This window comes from Ictidomys tridecemlineatus, chromosome 15 (genome assembly GCF_052094955.1).
Source record: "Ictidomys tridecemlineatus isolate mIctTri1 chromosome 15, mIctTri1.hap1, whole genome shotgun sequence".
NCBI classification, from domain to species: domain Eukaryota; kingdom Metazoa; phylum Chordata; class Mammalia; order Rodentia; family Sciuridae; genus Ictidomys; species Ictidomys tridecemlineatus.
This window is the reverse complement of record NC_135491.1, coordinates 6016096-6036692: the sequence shown is the minus strand read 5'-3', so window position 1 is coordinate 6036692 and position 20597 is coordinate 6016096. Positions and strand designations below refer to the sequence as shown.

The 20597-nt window shown below is 57.3% G+C and overlaps 1 protein-coding gene across 2 annotated transcripts; it reads left to right on the top strand.

Annotated features, from left to right (window-relative positions):
• The first annotated feature begins 682 nt into the window (after positions 1-682).
• Pold1 (DNA polymerase delta 1, catalytic subunit) lies at positions 683-20317 on the top strand. 2 transcript variants are annotated; one of them, XM_040279382.2, is made up of 27 exons: positions 683-813; positions 7293-7492; positions 7803-7913; positions 8512-8658; positions 8730-8855; positions 8923-9091; positions 9185-9266; positions 9334-9463; positions 9732-9898; positions 10111-10215; positions 11524-11664; positions 11744-11854; positions 12214-12405; positions 12500-12588; positions 12660-12776; positions 12958-13071; positions 13379-13526; positions 16370-16465; positions 16571-16708; positions 17557-17732; positions 18008-18160; positions 18269-18371; positions 18918-19050; positions 19132-19245; positions 19523-19575; positions 19644-19741; positions 20166-20317. In XM_040279382.2, the coding sequence occupies exons 2-27, from the start codon at positions 7294-7296 to the stop codon at positions 20269-20271; spliced, it is 3318 nt and encodes a 1105-aa protein (XP_040135316.1). In that variant the 5' UTR covers positions 683-813; position 7293; the 3' UTR covers positions 20272-20317. The 2 variants fall into 2 exon arrangements, with proteins under 2 accessions (XP_040135316.1, XP_005341718.1); XM_005341661.4 differs by having other exon boundaries at positions 7293-7495.
• Positions 20318-20597: the final 280 nt, after the last annotated feature.

Below are 20597 nucleotides of genomic sequence, written 5' to 3'. Positions count from 1 at the left end.
GGCAGCACAGGACAGTGGGAGCTGGAGAGAGGAAGGGGAGGTATTTCCAAGGCGATGTTTTTGAGGGCACCCAAAATAGGAGAACCTGGGGGCTGGGCCTCCAAGTTGAAGGACCACACACAGGGCAAGCTGTGAAGTTCGCACACGGCAATGGGCTTGGTGGAGAGCCCTGGGCGAGGGGGAGGGCTGCTTAGAAGAACCGACAGGAAACCGGGAAAGTGCATTTATTGGGGGCAGGAGACAATGGAAATGAGAGTGCTTATACGCAATCGCCTTATTCCAAGTATGTGCTGGGCACCCCAAAGGTGTCTACCTTGCGCTAGTTATTTGCAGATGGGGAAACAGGCTCGGGGCCGACCAGTAACAGCCAACCTTTGCGGTGAGGGCGGCTTCCACTTCGGTAGTTCCCGGGAGGCGACCTCGGAGGGAGGCAGGTTAGGACAGGAGTGTGCACGCACGGCGCCCGAAGGGATAGTGGGGATAGCGGGGCAGCCGGCTAGGCCGACCCCGGGAGCTGGAAGGGCCGCAGCCGGGAGGGGCGTGGCCTCGGGTCCTATACATCACGAGGGGTGGGGTTGTCGGGAATTTGCAAGGGGGCGGGGGTAGTCAACACCCTAGCGGAGCCCAGGGGCGTGGCTTGCCTCGTCTGCGGGGGGAAGGGGCGGGGCAAGTTGCCTGGCTGGGCGTGGCCTTGGCCGCACTGAGCGGTCAGGGGCGTGGCCCGGCTCGGCGCGCGGCGGCTCTGGGCCTGCGCGCGTCGGAGTCAGGGGTCACGGCGGCGTACGCTGTGGCGGGAAACGCTGTTTGAAGCGGGTGAGTGAGTAAGAGGGGATCTGTGGATCCCCGCCAGGCAGGGAGGGGGTCTCGAGGAGCCGGGAAGAGTCTTGAGGGGTTGTACTAACAGGTGGCGTGGGACGTGGTGGTGGGAGGGACCCCCTTGACTCGGGGGCGCGAGGAAGCGGGGCAGGGGCCAGTGGTCTTCCAGGCGGCGCTGGACTGTGCGGCTGCAGGGAATCTGCGAGGGGCGCATCGCGAGTTGGGGCCGCGGCCCGCGAGGCGCTGGGGGTTTGGTTGGTGCACGTGTGAGCACGGTGTGGTCCCGTATTCGCTAGAAGTTGATAGAACTGCGTTCAGAGCACTATCTTAGGAGCAGTGGCTGCAGCATCACCAAGTCTGAGAAGGTCCTCGCCTCAGGGGAGGGCAGACGACAGACACGTAAGTGATAGTAAAGCCATGCTTTCAGGTGTGGTGCTTTGTAGGAGGAGAAATGAAACAGGCTCACGTGATCATGATGGGGCATCACTAGCTAGAGTGACCCGGAATCAACCTGACCGGGAAAGTTCTGTTTGAGATAAATCAGCCTGGTAAGGAAAGATCTGGGCAAAGCACTGGCAAGTGCAAAGGCCCTGAGGTAGAAAGGAGCTTGGTGTATTTGTAGCTGAAGGTGAGGAAACAGGAGAGATACAAAATGTAGATGAAGTCAGAAACATGATGGGGACTAGGTCCTATAGGGTCTTGTAAGCCTTGGTTTGAGGCTTAGCTTTTATTCTGTGTTCACTGGGGAGCCATGGGAGGATTTGAGCATGGGACAATAAGATCTGCCTGCATTTTGGAAAATTCAACAGCTGCTAGTTGGAGATTGTATTGTATCAGGAGTAAGAGTGGAAGGAGAGCCAAACTAGGAGATAAGGGTGCAGTGGGGGTCTGAGGCCTACAGGACAGGCAGAGAGAATAGATGGACCATGTGGGTAAGGAGAGGATGAGCCCAGGACGACTCCTGGGTTTGTGGTTTGAGCAGCAGCCCAGATGGGAAGGCTGAGGGAGAAGCAGCTTTGTTGTGCCATCAAGGACAGAGCTTGGCAGAGTGAGGAGGCAGGGAAAGATGATGTCACTATCTGTACCTTGTCTTTTGCCCTCCTTCCTGTACTTCTTCCTCCTGGGCCTCTCCTGTCCCTTAGAGGGGTTCCTTTCCTAAGCCTGGCCTTTCCTGCCAGCACCTTCTTCAGCCCTTCAAGCACCTGCTCTTGGGGCAGACCATTCGCAGGGTACTGGGGAGCCAGTGATAATTAGATTTGGTTGGGAGAGCGGGAGATCTCAATTCAGGGTGCTGTGACCTCTCAAAAGTCAGAGCTGCCTGTAAGCCCAGCATCTCAGGAGGCTGAGGCAGGAGGATCAAGTTCAAAGCCAGCCTCAGCAAAAGTGAGGTGCTAAGCAACTCTAGATAAAAATAAAAAATACAAAATAGGGCTGGGATGTGGCTCAGTGGTTGAGTGCCCCTGAGTTCAATCCCTAGTATCCCAGAAAAAGAAAAAGAAGTCAGTGCTAAGTGCCGAAGTTGGGGGTGAGGGAGGCAGTGCTGGTCTTTGGGAGCCAAGTTAAGTATCTAGAGGCTCAGGGGAGACTCATCAAAGTTGGGGACACCTGGTAGGAGACTACACTCACATCTTGAAGTGACCTGTAATGTTGGGGACCCTGACATGGGCAAGACCCTGATCTCTTTTCAAGGAACTCATAAACTAAAACTCCTCCAGATGACCGCAACACAGCCCCACAGAAGTCCTGGTTCTCTAGGTCTGGGTGAAGCCTGACAATGAGCTTTTCCTACAAACTCTTACCCGAAGCTCTTGTCACCGCTCTTGGGACCATTCTGAAAACTCTGAGAACAGGTGGGTGCAGCACACTAGAGAGTAAGTGCCACCCAGAAAAAACAGCAGGAGAGGGGTTGGGGGGTGGGCAGGAGGGCAGCTGCCCAGCTGGCAGGAGTTGCTGAGAAGCAGCGGGAGCAGAGGCGCAAAGGGGGGGCCAGGGGACAGACGCCTGGGGAAGAGCTTGGGTGGGAACCACCTGTGCCAGGTCCTAAGCTTGGGCTGCAGCTGGTGGTTACAAAGCCACAAGCCTAGTCGCTGGAGCCACTTGAGTCAGAAAGAGAGGGTGGGAGGTGGAGTCTGAGCGGAGAGAGAGGATGGTCCTGCCTTTGGTGCAGAATCCTCTGGCTGCCATGTGGAGAATACCCTGGCAGGCCGGTGGGGGAGGCCCAGAGGGGCCATTCATCCACTCTTGTTTCTCCAGAGCACTCTGTGCCACACACCCTTAGGGGCTCCTGGGGAACTCTGCCACACTGGCCCTTTCTGCCTGCGCTGAGCTCACCTTCCAGCAGAGGGAGGCAGACAGCAGCAGTGCACAAAAGAAAAGAGGCCTGCGGTCCAGGGGGAGCTGCCAGGCCCAGGAGCGGCTGGGCTTGGATCTGGTAGATGGCCAGATGGGCAGGGTTTGCAGCGGAGTGTGTATGTGTTGGGGGGAGAGAAAAGTCCAGGTGGCTCCAAGGTCTTGGCCTCATGGAAAATGCCACTTGCTGAATTGGGGGAGACCATGGGGTGCAGAGAGCAGCTTGTTCACCTTTGGAGTCCAGGGTGCCTGGAAGGACATACTCTCAGCTCCCAGTGGAGACACTGGGAGGGCCATTGGCAGCTTGGAGAGAGGTCCCAGGCTGGAGACACAGTGGGGGAGAAGTCGGGAGAGTCTGCAGCTGCCCAGGAGGGCTGGGGGCGTGGTTAGCGGCAGAGCACTTGCCTAGCGTGTGGGGGCCCTGGTTCCATCTCTGGCACCTCAAAAAAACAAAATTTTTAAAAAACCAAAAAACAGTTGTCAAGTTTGTGAGATGGGATGAGGTCACTGAGAGGAGACTCAGTTCTGCCCCAGTGAGCCTTGGTGGTGTTTGATCACTGCGGCTGGTTGCCTTTGAGCACGTGCTACTGAAGGGCCTGGAGAGGGGAAGAGCAGTGTTTGCCAGGGGCTTGTCCCAAGCCGGCGCTGGGGAGAGGGGTAGACCCTGGTGAGGGGCTTTCCTTCCTAGTGCTTATCTGTGGTGGTAGAAAAAGAAAGCGTGGTCTGTCTATGCAGAGGGAAAACAGGCACGGAAGAGCCGAGCACTGAACAGGATGGACCTTGCAAATGTCAAGTGGAAGAAGGACATTCTAAGACTCCTCCGTACAGGACATGTCCAGAGGAGGCAGATCCACAGAGTGTTGATTTGTGGTTCCCCCGGGCTGGGGCATCGGCTCAGTGGGGGTGATAGCTGAAGCCATTGTCTGTCACCTGGTGGGGGTGAAAGTGTTCTAAATCGAATTGTGGAGATGTTGCACATCTGTAAATAACTCTCACAACCACTGAAGGTACTTGCAGGTTGGTTGCAAGGTGTCTGGATTAATATCTGAATAAAGCACTTCAGAAAACCATCTGTCCATTCTGCCCCTGGAAACCAGCACTACCAGAGTGATGCATTAGGGACACATGTTTTCTACCACCCACCTTGTTAAACAGTGATACCCTTGTTAAACAGTGATACTCTTTTATGTGTCGTTCCCCCGCGCCCCCCCCCCCCAGCTTACTATTTTGAAAAGTTTCAAACCTGCAGAGAAGTTTCCTATTGAGTATCATGAGCAGGGTACCATTCCCTTCTGCCTGTTCATTGATGATCATCGAGGCCTGGTGTTTTTTTTTTTTTTTAGTTGTAATTGTACACAATACCTTTATTTATATGTGATGCTGAGGATCGAACCCAGGGCCTCGCACATGCTAGGCGAGCGATCTACCGCTGAGACACAACCCCAGCCCCACCTGGGGTGTTTTGCTTTAAGCACATGGACATGTATTCCTTTCTTTCTTTTTTGCTGAACCATTTGAAAGTTGTGATTATGATGTTTCTTCTTCCAAAAACTCCAGCAGGGATGCCCCAGGAACTGGGATGTCCACTGCACAAGTATGGTATAGCTACTACACTTGGGCAGTTTAACATGAGCTGGTTTATTCTGTCATCCCAGTTGTCCCAGTTACATCCTTCAGAGCTGGTTTTGATCTTTCACTCCAGGGTCACATCTGGGCTCACACATGGCATTTTGTCATCACAGTGGATTTTTATTTTTCTTTTATGGCAACAACAGTTTTGAAGATCCAGACCAGCTGTGGCCAGCCTCCACTTGGGATTTGTTTGATTGTTACTCAGTGACTAGTATTAGGGCAAACATTTTTTTCTTCGATATCTTTTTTTTTTTTTTTAATGCAAAACATGAAAGTCAAAGTTCACTTTCTGTACTTTGCTTTGTCTACTGAACAATACCTCTTTGAGCGCCTTCCCTATCAGCACTGGAGAGCTTCCTCCTCCCTTTATAGAGCTGCATAGTATTCCTTGGAGTAGAATTAATGTAATTTATTTGGACAGTTCTCCAGGGGCGGGCATTTAGGTGGTTTCCAGTCTTTTGGGATTTCAAACAATGCTGCCGGAAATAACCTTGTAAATGCAGTTTTTTTTCAGACGTGATAATATATCTGCAGCATAAATCCTAAGATATGGAATCACCTTTATGTTTGTAATTTGTAATTGAACTGTAATTTAGGCTTAGTGAAATGCACAGGTCCAGGTGTGCAGTTTGATGTACAGTATGTTTCCGTCATCCCAGGAAATTTTCTTGTACCCCTTCTTTGTCAGTCCCTCCCATCTTAGAAGCAGCCACTAGTCTGATTTCTAGTGCCATAGACCAGTGTGTCTGTTCTACATGTAAACGGCATCACATGGTGTGGACTTTCCTCTGGTACTGAGATGAAATCAACCTTGTAAAGTGAACAACTCTTCAGTTTGATGACATTCACTCTGTAGTTCATCCAGCACCTCTGTCTAGTTTCAGAACATTCCGTCACTTTCAGAAGTCCCACACCCTGTCAGTCCCTGTTCCCCAAGCACACACGCTCTGTGTCTGGCTTCTCCCGCAGCATGTTTAGTTTTGTTCTTTGCAGTGCTGGTGGTGAGCTCACTCTGTCCCTGAGCTACACCGCCATGCACACGGTATGTATTTGAGATTGTCTCCTGTGTGTTTCTCAGTCACCTGTTCCTCTGTGTGCCACGCCCACACACCTGCCCTCACAGATCCTCTGGCAGTTCAGCATCTTGCAGCGTTTCTTTGATAAGGTCTGGACTAAGCTGAGTGTAAAGGAGTACACTTGTAACCCTAGCAATTCAGGGGTCTAAAGCAGGAGGATCACAAGTTCAAGGCCAACCTGGGCAACTTAGTGAAACTCTTTCTCAGAATCAAAAATAAAGGGCTGGCAGCTCAGGAGGCTGAGGCAGGAGGATCACAAGTTCAGAGCCAGCCTCAGCAACCGTGAAGCACTAAGCAACTCAGTGACACCCTGCCTCTAAATAAAATATAAAATAGGGCTGGGGATGTGGCTCTGAGGTTGAGTGCCCCTGAGTTGAATCTCCAGTACTCCCCAAAGTAAATAAATTAAAAAGGGGGGGCTGGGGATGCAGCTTCCTGACAGAGCTCACTGAGTTCAATCCCCAGTACTGCGGAGAACAGGGGTGGGGCTAGGTGTCTCAGAGTGGTAAAGGACCTGGTTCAACCTCAGTAGCACAAAAAAGAAAAGGAAAAAAATACCAAAAAACATAAAGAGCAGTCGCCATGAGGCTCCTGAGTCAGGGGGTTTGCTGTAAAGAACACTTGGGGGACAGTTGAAGAAATTAAGAAACACTATTTGGTTGCTTTCCTGAGTCACTGTTAGGTGTCTTTGGCCTGATCCTTGCACTGTGCTTGTTTAAGGGAATGTCCTTATTAGAGCTGCTTGCTCAAGTGTGGGGGGCGTGGTGTCTGCACCCAGCTCTCTCCCCATGCAGGGGAGAGGGAATGGTGTGGCGGGTGCATGCAGCAGAGGGAGCTGGAGAGTGACAGGCAAGCTTTCTCGCACAGGAGCATGGAGCCTCTGGGGGAAGGGCACAGGGTACTGTGGGCGAAACTGCCTCACCTGGAAAGGGGGAATTTGGCCGTGAATCACAGCAGGAATCAGCCACAGTGTGGTGTCCTGTGTTTGTGTGAACCTCGGGCAGGGAAGGGACGTGGTCAGATGTGCTTCAGGCCCTTCCTGGCACTGAGCACAGCTACAGGCTCCTTGTTCACCCAAAGGGCATGTGGGATGGTGGGTAGGGAGGGCATCAGGGACAGGGGCTTCTCGGAGATTAAGGGATAAGCTAAGGATCTTGATGGGGGACAGGGAGATTGGGCTCCGGAAAACAGGGAAGGGGATGTGGGGGCTGGAGCAGGTGAGGAAGGGGTTAAACGGGTGGGGTAGAAGGGGTGCCTGAAGAAGTACGTGAGTGTCTGGGGTGTGGGATGGAGTTGGGTTACTCCTGGCCACTCCAGAGTACTAAAGGACTCATGGTCAGGGTGGGGGTTGGGAGGTGGGGAGAAGATAGGGAGAGGAGGGTCTGGTCAGAAACCCACCGAGCGCCCCCTTCTCCGCAGGATGGATGGCAAGCGGCAGTCAGGCCTGGGTCCTGGGGTGCCCCCGAAGCGGGCCCGTAGGGGACTCTGGGATGAGGAGGAGGCGCCTCCACCATCCCAGTTTGAAGAGGACCTGGCACTGATGGAGGAGATGGAGGCAGAACAGCGGCTGTGCGAGCAGGAGGAGGAGGAGCTGCAGCCGGCCCTAGAGGGGGCTGCAGGTGGTGAGGCTTGGAGCGGGAGCCCCTGCAGTCTTGCTTCTGGACTCAGCCACAGAACTGACCTCTGGCTCGCCTGGGGTCCTCGAGAGGGGTGACCCCACATCAGGGTCATCATTCATGGCTGACAGCTTCCATTCTGACTCTGACCCTCGACCCCAGTCTCTCCTGAGTCTCCTGCCTGACTCAGGTCCCCACCTCCACCTGACACCCTATGAACTGGGCCATTGGGGAACCAAGGGCTGGCCTGGCGGGTAGGCACTTCTTTCCAAGGGCAGACCCCATCAAACCCTGCTTCCCCACCCCCATCCAGGGCAGTTCTCTGAAGCCATAGATTCCCGCTGGGTGCGGCCTTCCCCACCTCCCCTGGACCCTCAAACAGAGCCCCTCATCTTCCAGCAACTGGAGATTGACCATTATGTGGGTGAGTTGGGGGAGCAGAAGTAGCCTGTGGGAAGGGGCCCTGGCTCTGCCCCTCTGGCAGCCACAACCTGTGGACCCAGGCAGTCCCCATCACAGTGACCTGGTGGTGGGAGGGAGGGAGGGATGGGGCAGCTGGCAGGAGTGCTGCCCTGAGGAGAAGGTGAGGAGGGGCACGTACTCTCATTGTGCCCAGCACAAGCGACCGACAAGACGTTCTGTCCTGGCTGGTTCCATTTATATGTATGGTCTTAATGACAGATCAAGGGGCTACCATGGCCAGGGGGATGACAGCGGCAGCCCAAAGGAACTGCTTGTAGCATGGAACTGGCCCGCATCCCGTGTCCACCCATGTGTTAGTGCTCATGACATTGCACCTAGGCCCCAGTGGTCAGTTTTGCTCTTTACTGGCAATGTCCTCTGTGCCGTGGTTCCAAGGCGGGGCCTCTTCCAACATTGACAGAGAATGGTGCTGGGGCGGGGGCTGCCAAGGGCGAGTGGGCAGGAGAGCAGGCGTGTGGGGCACACAGGCTGCAGGTGTGGATCTGGGGAAGAGACCTTTGAGGAACCTGAGGGACCCTCCCTACCCTGTGACCCCCCAGGCCCAGCGCGTCCCCTGCCAGGGCGGCCTGTGCCGCCCCGTGGTACTGTGCCAGTGCTCCGCGCCTTTGGGGTCACAGATGAGGGCTTCTCTGTCTGCTGCCATGTCCACGGCTTCGCACCCTACTTCTACACCCCAGCACCCCCTGGTGAGTGGCCCCTGACCCGGGAGTCTCCACTGCTGGTCTTGAGGCGCCTCTGACTGGACTCCCCACACCAGGTTTTGGAGCCGAGCACCTGGGTGACCTACAGAAGGAGCTGAATGCAGCCATCAGCCGGGACCAGCGCGGGGGCAAGGAGCTCACAGGGCCTGCCGTGCTGGCCGTGGAGCTGTGTTCTCGAGAAAGTGAGTGTCACCTGGGGACCAGGGGGCGTTGGGGCCAGGGACTGGTCCCAGCCTCCTCTTTCCCCAGGCATGTTCGGGTACCATGGCCACGGCCCATCTCCATTCCTGCGCATCACCTTGGCGCTGCCCCGCCTTGTGGCTCCTGCCCGTCGCCTTCTGGAACAGGGCATCCGGGTGGCAGGCCTCGGCACCCCCAGCTTTGCGCCCTATGAGGCCAACGTGGACTTTGAGATCCGGTAGTGCTCCTGTCTCCCTCTTCGCTCTGCCCCCAGTCTCACTCCCACACGCCCTCAGCCGGCCTCTGCCCACTGACCCTCCGTCCCCTCTAGGTTCATGGTGGATGCAGACATTGTTGGCTGCAACTGGCTAGAACTCCCAGCTGGGAAATACCTCCTGCGGCCAGAGGAGAAGGTACGTGGCTCCCCGGGGGAGAGGAAGCCAGGACCCTGCTGCCACTGACACTCCCCCCCCCCCCCAGGTTACACTGTGTCAGCTGGAGGCAGATGTGCTGTGGTCAGATGTGGTCAGTCACCCCCCAGAAGGGCCATGGCAGCGCATTGCGCCCCTGCGTGTGCTCAGCTTCGACATTGAGTGTGCTGGTCGCAAAGGTCTGTCCCCAGGGCTTGGCTCCTCACCCATCTGGATGTCAGTGGTGTGCCAAGCTCTGACCGGTGGAGGGTGGAGCAGGACTTTGCCAGCCAGTGTGGTTGGCGTGGAGTGAGCAGGGGTGGGGGAAGTGCATGAACCTTGCAGGCTTTGGGGACAGAGGTGTGGATGTTCTGGGGGAAATGTGGAGGTGCAGCACCCTCTTTGTGTTGGGAGGAGAGGCAGGAGTCCAGTCCCCTGCATCCCCTCTTCCCTCTCGTCTTTCCTTAGGCATCTTCCCTGAGCCTGAGCGGGACCCCGTGATCCAGATTTGCTCTCTGGGCCTGCGCTGGGGTGAGCCAGAGCCCTTCCTGCGTCTGGCGCTCACCCTGCGGCCCTGTGCTCCCATCCTGGGTGCCAAGGTGCAGAGCTACGAGCAGGAAGAGGAGCTTCTCCAGGTGGCTCTCATTTTGTGCCCTGATACTTCCTCAGCACCCCCATCCCAGGCTGTGGTGGATAAGCCCCTGGGCATGGAGACAGCTTGTGTTCTGAAGTTTGCATGCTTGGTCTTCTCCTCTGGGTTCTGTGATGTTTTCAGAAGTGCCGGGGGTCTTCTGAAATATTCTGGGAGCAGTGCATTTGAAGCTTACCCCTTATGCTTCTGCTCCAGGCCTGGTCTGCATTCGTCCGTGCCGTGGACCCAGATGTAATCACCGGCTACAACATTCAGAACTTCGACCTCCCCTACCTCATCTCCCGGGCCCAAACCCTCAAGGTGAGGGCCTTGCCCTGTATACCTGCAGCCTGTCACCCCCAGTGATTCAGGACACGCTGGGCCTGGCCCTGCCCTACTCAAAGAGGCTACTGAGGCTTCAGGCCAAGGCAAGGCGAGCGTTGAAGATAAGCAAGGAAGTGGCCGCTGTTCAGAGCTGCAGAGAGTGGCAGGCAGGGGCTCAGGAGCCAAACATGTTAACAGGGAAGGAGGAAAAGAATAAGGGGAGCAAAAGAATAATAGGAAGGGAAGGGGGAGCGTACCAAGTCCATGCAAGGCCGGATGCTGTTGAGTCAGATGGGGCTGTAGATTCGGTGTGAGAGCCTTGTGTCCTAGCTGCTGGGATGAAGACTCTTAGGCTGGGTGGCTCCAAGCCACCGAAGGGATCACCCTGAGGTTCCAGAGCTTGAAGACCAAGGCGTGAGGTGGGGAGGGGGCTGGTCTCTCTGGGGCCAGAGGAAGCATCTCCCCAGGCCTCAGCTTGCAGGGGGCCTGCTCCTCCCTGGGTCTGCACATAGCCCTTCCTCTGTGTGTCTCTGGGTGTACATTTGCCCTTTTCAAAGGATATGGTCATATTGGATTAAGGTCCCCTCTGAGGACCTCATCTTAATCCATTTGCAGATTTGTGTTTCCAAATGAGATCATGTTCTGAAGCACTGGAGGTTAGGGCTTTTAGGGGGACGTAACTAACCTTTAATGAGGTGTAATGTGTTACTTTTTAATTTTCCTGTATGTTTGGCCAATTGGTAATGAAAACATAGCAGAACAGACTCGGGGGCCCCCAGCCACACCAGCAAGTCTAGCCTTGGCAGCCAGGCCGCTGCTCTCCATGCTCCCTCAGTGCCTCAGTCTTCTCCATGTGTGCTCCAGCAGCTTGAGAGGACCCCTCTCCATCCCTGCTCATTCCACCTCTCCAGCTGGGCTCTCCAGGCTGCCTCCTGCCTTGCCCCCTGCTGGCTGCCCCCAGGCCCCGCCTACTCCCCCAGAGCAGTCAGCATGCTCCAGAGATCCCTTCTCCTCCCCAACTGGTGCAGCCCTGGTCAGCTCCCTGCCCATCACCCATCAGGACCCTGCTGTCCATGTCAGCCCAGCCACAGCTCCCCCATCCCTGTGTCCTTCCCACCTTCAATCCCCCCAGCCCTTGAGTCTGTGCACCAAGAGCTGCCCCTGCTCCCAGCACCTCACATCACGTGTAGGGTTGTGGCTAGTCTCCATCTGCTGGGCCTGGGAGGGCCTGGGCCCTGGGCAGGGGCTAACCTGCCCCCCACTGGGATATCATCCTGGCTATGTGGCCGTCATCCACCCTTACAGGTGCAGGCCTTCCCTTTCCTGGGCCGCGTGGCCGGACTCCGCTCCAACATCCGGGACTCATCATTCCAGTCAAAGCAGATGGGCCGGCGAGAGAGCAAGGTGGTCAGCATGGTGGGCCGTGTGCAGATGGACATGCTACAGGTATGGCCTGGCTAGGCAGGTCCTAGGCTCAGGACACCACTGCCCAGACCTGCGCCCAAGCCGTGCTTGCCCACCCCAGGTACTGCTTCGGGAGTATAAGCTCCGCTCTTACACACTCAACGCTGTGAGCTTCCACTTCCTGGGTGAGCAGAAGGAGGACGTGCAGCACAGCATCATCACCGACCTACAGGTGCCCGACCCACTCTACCCTCCACCAGGCCTGCCCTGGCCTTGTCCACCCCACTGACTTCTGGTCTCACCTGGACCTCCGGCCCAACCTCTGATTTTGCCCATCCGCTCCGGCCTCGGCCTGCCACTCACCTTCCCCTGGTCTCTCCCACTCCCATGATCTGCGTCATCGGAACCTTTGGTCTGCTCCACTCCTGCCCTGATCTCGTTCATGCCAGCTCCTCAGGCTGCCCCTCCCTCAGATCCTGTGACTCCCCACACCCCCTCACTCCACCCCACCACCCCAGCCACCATGCACTGTCCTCCCCTGACTCCATCTGCCACACTGCCCCTGACCCGACCCTGTGGTGCTGACCCCAGAACGGGAATGACCAGACCCGCCGCCGCCTGGCCGTCTACTGCCTCAAGGACGCCTTCCTGCCTCTGCGGCTGCTCGAGCGTCTCATGGTGCTGGTGAACACTGTGGAGATGGCGAGAGTCACCGGTGTGCCCCTCAGTTACCTGCTTAGCCGTGGCCAGCAGGTCAAGGTCGTGTCCCAGCTGCTGCGGCAGGTCAGTGGCTTAGGGCAGGCCCATCTGTACCCGTCTCTGCTGAGGGGCCCTGCCAGATGCACCCATGGTGGTCACTCACCCAGTCTCTCCCCAGGCCATGCGTGAGGGGCTGCTGATGCCCGTGGTGAAAACGGAGGGCGGCGAGGACTACACGGGAGCCACAGTCATCGAGCCCCTCAAAGGGTGAGGCCCCAAGACCAGGGGAGGGCACAAAATGGAGGCTCCTGGCCCTGACCTCTCCTGTGGCCACTCAGGTACTACGATGTTCCCATCGCTACCCTGGACTTCTCCTCGCTGTACCCGTCCATTATGATGGCCCACAACCTGTGCTACACCACACTCCTGCGGCCCGGGGCTGCCCAGAAACTGGGGTATGGCCCCACATTCAGCACGTATCTGCCCAGGTGGCCTGGGCCCTGCCTTAGGGGTCAGTCTGTGGGGGAGACAGGCAGGCCCGGTAGTTGTAGACAGGGAAAGGGAACCACAGGAGCTGGCGGATCTTGAGAGCCTGAGGCACTCGCATCCTGAAGAAGCTCACTGTCTTCCCACCAGCCTGACCGCAGACCAGTTCATCAGGACACCCACCGGGGACGAGTTTGTGAAGACATCTGTGCGCAAGGGGCTGTTGCCTCAGATCCTGGAGAACCTGCTCAGTGCCCGGAAGAGGTGGTCTCCCCAGCCCCCTCCCACCCTTGCTCAGAGTTCAGACTTGCAAGGGGAGTTCAGCAATCCCTGCTCCTCACTGCCTCAGCCCTCCCCACAGGATGGCCTGTCTGCAGTCATCTGTGGCTGTGCATGCACCATCTCCAGGCAGGACCCTTTGCCTGTGGGTCAGGCTCCTCTGCAGTACATGGCACCCCCATAAGAAAGGCACCCTGAACAGTGTGCAGGCCTGGGGCCCTCGCTAGGCCTCTGGTCTCCCCCCGAGACCTGGGGCACTACCTGAATAGCCTTCAACCCTGTCCCCTCCTAGGGCCAAGGCAGAGTTGGCCCAGGAGACGGATCCCCTGCGGCGGCAGGTCCTTGATGGGCGGCAGCTGGCGCTGAAGGTGAGCGCCAACTCCGTATATGGCTTCACCGGTGCCCAGGTGGGCAAGCTACCATGCTTGGAGATCTCACAGGTGAGCCTTTAGGCCCCTGGCAGACAGGAGCGGGTGGCAGGTGGGCGCTGCAGAGGGAAAGCAGAGCTCTGTGGGGAGGAGCTGACTGGGAGGTCAGGGTCTACTTGCCCCATCTGCTAGCCTTTGGAGAGGGGACCAGTGTGGCTTGAGCAGCTGGTTCCTGTCGAGCATGTGCTGGGAGCTGGGCTTTGCTCTGTGCCTTGAAGGACAGACAGTAGCAAAACATGAGGGCTTCTGTTCTATGCAGTTCTCTGAGCCTAGTGGGGATGTGGACCACGATGAAATGTTTAGGATGCATGGTGCTGAGGGCTCTGCAGAGGGATATGAGGCCAGGCAGGGGCACTCAGGATGCCCAGCTGGAAGCCAGGTGACCTGAGGTAGGGAAGCAGCTTTGCCCATTTTCTCCAGGTGCCACAGGATCACCTGACAGAACCCACTGCCCCCACAGTCTACCCATCAGCCCACTTCCCCGGTCTCTGCAGGGGGAAAGGGAGTAGGGCAGATTGCTTTCCTGATGGGGGGACAGGGCCATGTCTGCTCAGGGACTGGGGGAAGGCTGGGGGATACGCAGCAGCATAGCTGGTCTGGATTTGCTGTGTCCTCAGCGGGGCCACTTGACCTCAGTCACAGTCAGACCAGGCACAGGTCTTCCTCTGCTCTGACTGTGAAGACCCCAGTGATGAGGCTTAACCAACGCCAGCTCTGACCAGGGTCACGGCTGAGAAGCCCTGTCTCCCTCAGCAGCCCAGCCTGGCTGCTGACCAAGGCAGCGCTGCTGCTCGGACAGAACATTCTCAGGGACACCTCAGAGGGCCTGAGTCTGCCAAGCTGGAGTCTGCCCAAGAGAGCCTCAGAAGGGATCTCCTATTCGGCCCTCCCTGGGCTTTGGGGACTGTAGCACATTCTGGATGACGTTTTCCTCTCTTGGTTGTCTCTGGCCATGAGGACCTCCCTCTGTCCCTGGCAGCCCGTGAGGCTTCATAGGGTTGAAGGGAAGGCTTGGTGGGAATGCTGGCCAGAGGAACCCAGGTCCGGGAGCCTGAGCACACTGCTGCCCACCTGCAGTTCTGGGACCCCCAAGACTACTGGCTGGAAGATTCACTGACTGGTTGGAAGTACTCCCACTCAGAATGGTTGTTTACTTAGGGTTGTGATTTAATATAGCAAAAGGCTACATTGTAAAACCAGCTAGGGAAGGTGGTTTGTGGCATAGGACCTGGGAGGGACCAAGCATGAAGCATAGCTGTCCTCCCAGCAATGGCATGTGACAACTCATGGAGCATTCAACCAGGGAGGTTCACCAGAGCCTTGGTGTCCAGGAGTTTTACAGGGGTCACTCCTATAGGCTGAAGCCACCCCTGTGACTGACCTTAGTTATTGTTCAGTCTCCAGGTTTTCCTACCCTGAAGTCACACTGGGTGGCCCAAGACGCTGACCAAGGCCTTGTTTTATGAACTGCTGGTGTGGCTGAAGGTCTCATGTGAACAAAGCCACTCTTAACAGGCAGGACAATCCAAGTACTTGGAGGTCCTCTTCCAGGGCCAAGCCAGAGCAAGACCTTCCCTTGGTCCGTGACCCCCTTACTCCGTGCCACCCCTGCTCCCTCTTTGGCCTTTCAATCCCCAGGTGCCTCCCTGGTGGGAAGGGGTGAGTGTTGGGACAACAAGCTGCATCCCAAAGCAGAGGCGAGGACAGGAGGACACCAGCCTTCCTCAGCTGCCTGTCACTGTCTTTTCTCTCACCTCCTTCACTCTCTTTTGGCTTTTTTTTTTAGTTGTTGATAGACCTTTGTTTATTTATATGTGGCGCTGAAAATCAAACCCAGTGCCTCATACATGCCAGGCAAGTGCACTACTGCCGAGCCCTAGCCCCAGCCCTGAACTCTTTTGTCTCAAGCACATAAGGGCAGGGGATAGAATAACAATAAAATAGTAAGTCACCCCAAAAAAAGATGGGGGGAGGAAAGGAACATGGATCAGATAGAACAAATAACAGGCAAATAGTGTAATTGCAGCTTTAAGTATAAATACGTAAGTAATTACAGTAAGATTAAATGCTCTAATTAAAAGATGCAAGGCTGGGGTTGTGGCTCAATAGTAGAGCATTTACCTAGCATGTGCAAGGCCCTGGGTTCAATCCTTAGCACCACATAAAAATTAAAAAAGTATATTTTATTTATAGTAAATACTAAAATAAAAATATTAAAGTATTAAAAGTAGATATTTTTAAAAAGATGCAGGTTGACAGCACATTGGTACACACCTGTAAGCTACTTGGGAGGAAAAAATTATTTGATTGGATCCATACAAACAAAAACAAAAAAATCCTCTCTCCTTGGTCCCCCAATCCCAGTCTCAGGGGTCTGTAAAATAAGACGGGTGGAAGGTCGTTGCCTGATGTGAGATGCCAATGGGGGGTTTTGCCAAGCTCAGCGTCTCTGATTCTCAGGGTGCCTGCAAAGCTAAGAGTGCACAGCTTGGGGTGCCCTGACAGCATATGACAGCATGCACGGAGGGTGGCACTGCTGGCTTTCAGGAGGTGGCTGGCAGTATCAGCACTGAGTTGTAACCTCTTCAGATTCCAGCCTTTCTGTCTGTCCTTGGGCATAGTCAGTTCCTGTCCATGCCCAGAACTCTGAACTGGGGAGCCCAAGTATTTCTAGCATATTGTTGAGGGACATTGTAATAACCCAGGTTGCAGTTTTGGAAACCAAGGCTCAGGGAATCAGAGGGGCTCACCCAAGCCCACGCCTCTGGGAAATGGCAGAGGCAGGATCCCTTTCCAACCAGTGTCCGTTGCATGTAGCTTCTGAGCCTTCATCTGCCTGGTTCTGTACCCCACAGAGCGTCACTGGATTTGGGCGTCAGATGATTGAGAAAACCAAGCAACTGGTTGAGTCCAAGTACACGGTGGAGAATGGTTACAGTTCAGATGCCAAGGTCAGGAACTGGCCTGCCCACCCACACCTGGGGGCAGGTGGGCTTGGGGGAGCTGGGCCCGGCCCCTGGTTGGCAGAAAGCATCCTCCCTCTCACCTTTTCCCAGGTGGTGTATGGTGACACTGACTCAGTCATGTGCCGGTTCGGTGTCTCCTCTGTGGCTGAGGCGATGGCCCTGGGACGGGAGGCTGCAAACTGGGTATCCGGTCACTTCCCACCACCCATCCGGCTCGAGTTTGAGAAGGTACATGGAACCCCCTGTACTCAGTGGGTTTTGCCAGGCTCAGCATCTCTGATTCTCAGGGTGCCTACAAAGCTAAGAGTGCACAGCTTGGCGTGCCCTGGGGCTGCTCAGGCCTCTTGTCTTGGGGAACCTCATCAGACTGTTCCACATACCATAAACCCAGTATCGAGTGCTTTGCTACCTGGTTTCTCCTGAATGTGGGTCTGAGCTTTGGAACCTGCCAGGCCTGGGCCTTTGTTATACAATATAGCATTCGTGTGTTGAAAACCTGGTCATGGGCTAGGGGTGTGGCTTGGCGGTAGGGTGTCTGCCTGGCACGCGAGTAAGGCCCTGGGTTCCATCCAATTACTACAAAAAAAAAATCTTGTCACAGTGTACCTGATTTGGGGGATTCCCAGTGTCTGTCAGATATAGTGGTGATCCTTGGGAGGTCCACCTGTGTCTGTACCACTGTCTGGTGTCCCCAGCTCCAGGGTGTACCTACTGTGTGACTTGGAGTCTTCACACTGTCGTTCCCCCCACAGCTCAAACACTGACTAATACAGAGCTTCTTGTTGAGAGGGACTCTGTCATCTGGACTTGGTCTCTTCTCCCTTTGAGGGGACACCTTGTTGTACCTTCGCTTGGATCACATGTTTCGGGGCCACCTCTCGACCTATCCCACTTTCACACTGGGGGTTTCTGGAATGTTGAGGGTGCTCAGAATCAACCCTAGGCTCCACCGCATCGGGCTCTGCCTTCCTGGAGCCTGTGCCTCAGGCCCTGCCCTGCCTGTCCTTTTTCTGGGAGGAGCCTCAGAATTGTGGGCGTCCCCAGTCTCAGGGGTCTCTGCCATGGTTCTCTCCCAGGTCTACTTCCCCTACCTGCTTATCAGCAAGAAGCGCTACGCCGGCCTCCTCTTCTCTTCCCGCCCAGATGCCCATGACCGCATGGACTGCAAGGGCCTGGAGGCTGTGCGCAGGGACAACTGCCCCCTCGTGGCTAACCTGGTCACTGCCTCACTGCGCCGCTTGCTTGTGGACAGGTAGGTGGACTACCCAGACCCCAGCCTCCTCCCTTAGACCCGAGGTTCCAGCTCCCTGTCCTCCTGTCCCCTGGGAACCTGAGTGTCGGGCTCAGCTCTCCTCCGGTGCACAGGCTTGCACAGCTGAGTGACACTTGCCCTGCCACTCGCCGTCTCTGGTCTGGCCCCTCCCTGCCCTGAGTCTCAGCCCACAGAGCCCATCCTGGTGCCTTCACTGGCTCCAGTCTGAACCTGCCACTGGTGACACCTGCCTGTCTGGCCCACCCTACCCCCAGAGACCCCGAGGGTGCCGTGGCCCACGCGAAGGACGTCATCTCAGACCTGCTGTGTAACCGCATCGACATCTCCCAGTTGGTCATCACCAAGGAGCTGACCCGCGCCGCAGCCGACTACGCCGGCAAGCAGGCCCACGTGGAGCTGGCCGAGAGGTCTGCGGGGTGGCTGGGCGTCCAGAAATAGCCCCTCCTGCCAGCTGGGCCCACCACTTCCTGCACACCCCCCACCCTCACCCGCCCGCCACCTTGGTCTCCCCACAGGATGAGGAAGCGCGACCCCGGGAGTGCACCCAGCCTGGGCGACCGTGTCCCCTACGTGATCATCGGAGCTGCCAAGGGCGTGGCTGCCTACATGAAGTCCGAGGTCAGGCCCACCTGGGCTGCCTGCTGCCTCCCGGCTCTGCGGCTCTCACTTCTGCTTTCCAAGATGGGCGGGCCCCATGGGCCCTGAGAACACCCCCATACGCCCCTGGGACACGGTTCCAGGAGGCTTTGCTCCCAGTGACTCAGGCGCTGCGGTGTACCTGGTCATCCTGCCCCTCCCCTGCCTCCTGCAGAAAGGGGTCCCCTGCGCTCCCGGCTGGCTCCTCCGCAGTTTCTGACTCCCTTAATTCATCACCACTCGCTTCCCACAAAGAAGTGTGTGACCCAGCTTTCAGCCCATGGCCTCTGACTCCTGTGACCCCTCCACAGCTTTGCCTCCTCCCCTGAACTCTGGCACTTCCTTGGTGACCAGAGGCCCCCACCTGTGGCTTCCAGCACGGGTTCACAGAGCAGGCCTCTTCTGTGACTTCTGACCCCATTCCAGTCCTGCTCAGCCTCGCTACGCCTCCAGGGTGGTGCCCTCGCCACTGCCCCCTGACCAGATGAGCCCTCAGGGGCCCACACACTGCCATGTGGCCTCCCGCAGGACCCCCTGTTCGTGCTGGAGCACAGCCTGCCCATCGACACGCAGTACTACCTGGAGCAGCAGCTGGCCAAGCCCCTCCTGCGTATCTTCGAGCCCATCCTGGGCGAGGGCCGCGCAGAGGCGGTGCTACTGCGTAAGAGCCAGGGGCTTGGGAAGTGGAAGGCACCAACGGGCACAGCTGCCTGACCTCGCCTCACGACCTCCCCTCCCACAGGGGGTGACCACACGCGCTGCAAGACGGTACTCACGGGCAAGGTGGGTGGGCTCCTGGCCTTCGCCCAGCGCCGCAGCTGCTGCATCGGCTGCCGCACAGTGCTCAACCACCAGGGTGAGACCCCAGCCCCTGTCACTGATGCAAGGTGGTCAACACACCTTGGCCCTGAGTCGGGGGCTCCCCTCTGCCTGCACCCCCCACCCGAGGGTCCTCACCCGCACCCTGGGAGTTCCCCAGGGGAGTTTTCCCCACACACTCCTTCCGTTGTTCTCCAGCCTCCGGGGACTTTCACAAACCGGGATGGGCAGCGGGTGGGGAAGGGACAGGAATGGGGTGGCCTGGGCCCTGGCTCAGTGCCAGCACCCCTGTGCTGACCCAACCCCCCCACTAGGAGCCGTGTGCAAATTCTGCCAATCCAGGGAGTCAGAGCTGTATCAGAAAGAGGTAAGGGACAGAGCCTGGGGGCGGGAGCAGAGGGGCTGGGCTGCCCTACTCAGCCCCGCCATCCCCAGGTGTCCCACCTGAACGCCCTGGAGGAGCGCTTCTCACGCCTCTGGACCCAGTGCCAGCGCTGTCAGGGCAGCCTGCACGAGGACGTCATCTGCACCAGGTGTGCACTCGGCCCTCTGCTCCCAGCCTGTGGCACAGGGACCAAACTCCTGACTCCCTGTCACTGCATCGCCTCTGGGCCTCAGTGGGACAGGGTCCTGGTGCTGGCCCCTGGAAATGGCCATCTTCCCAATCCACCTCCCTCCCCCAGGGTGGGGCTGGGCTTTCCCCAGGGAACAAATGGGCGGGGTGGGTTCCCACGCCAGGTGACAGGTGATATACAGCCACCCAAGCCTTGCCAGGCACCCGCTGTTATCGGCTCCCCCCATGCCACTGAGCAAACAGCCCCCAGAGGAAGGGGGCAGCAGGCGGGGGCCAAAGTCCTGGGAACAGCCCTGGGGTGGTTGCCTGTGCCGCCCCCCCCCCCCCCAATCCTGGGCAGGGTTCTGGCCGGGCCACCCAGCTGACCGCACCCACCTCCGCAGCCGGGACTGCCCCATCTTCTACATGCGCAAGAAGGTGCGGAAGGACTTGGAGGATCAGGAGCGGCTGCTGCGGCGCTTTGGCCCCCCTGGCCCTGAGGCCTGGTGACCTGGAGGCCCCCGCGGGGCGTTAATAAAATTAAGGCCTTTTCCTATGTGGTTCTTTGTGGTCTCTGGGGGAACGAGGTCCAATTTCATGAGCCCTGGCTTCCTGGGACCCTGAGGCCCCAGTTGGGTCTCCTCACCCACAGGTGAGACCCTGAGGGTCCACCCATTCCCACTGCCAGGCCTGTGGGGCCCCACCTGCCTCCGGTGCCCCTCCGCCTCTGGGTGGGCATCTCTGCCAGGCTCTCTGCTCAGGGGGCCAGGTCTGGCCCCAGCCTGCCCCTCCCTGGGGGCTGGGTGGCCACCCCTCCTGCCAGGTGCTGACCTGTT

Excerpts from the sequence above, each read along its gene's own strand:
- Pold1 (XM_005341661.4), top strand. The coding sequence starts at position 7,294 with ATGGATGGCAAGCGGCAGTCAGGCCTGGGTCCTGGGGTGCCCCCGAAG. Across the intron at positions 12,589-12,659 it reads GTCATCGAGCCCCTCAAAGG|GTACTACGATGTTCCCATCG; the intron begins GTGAGGCCCCAA and ends GTGGCCACTCAG. Across the intron at positions 18,161-18,268 it reads CACGTGGAGCTGGCCGAGAG|GATGAGGAAGCGCGACCCCG; the intron begins GTCTGCGGGGTG and ends GTCTCCCCACAG.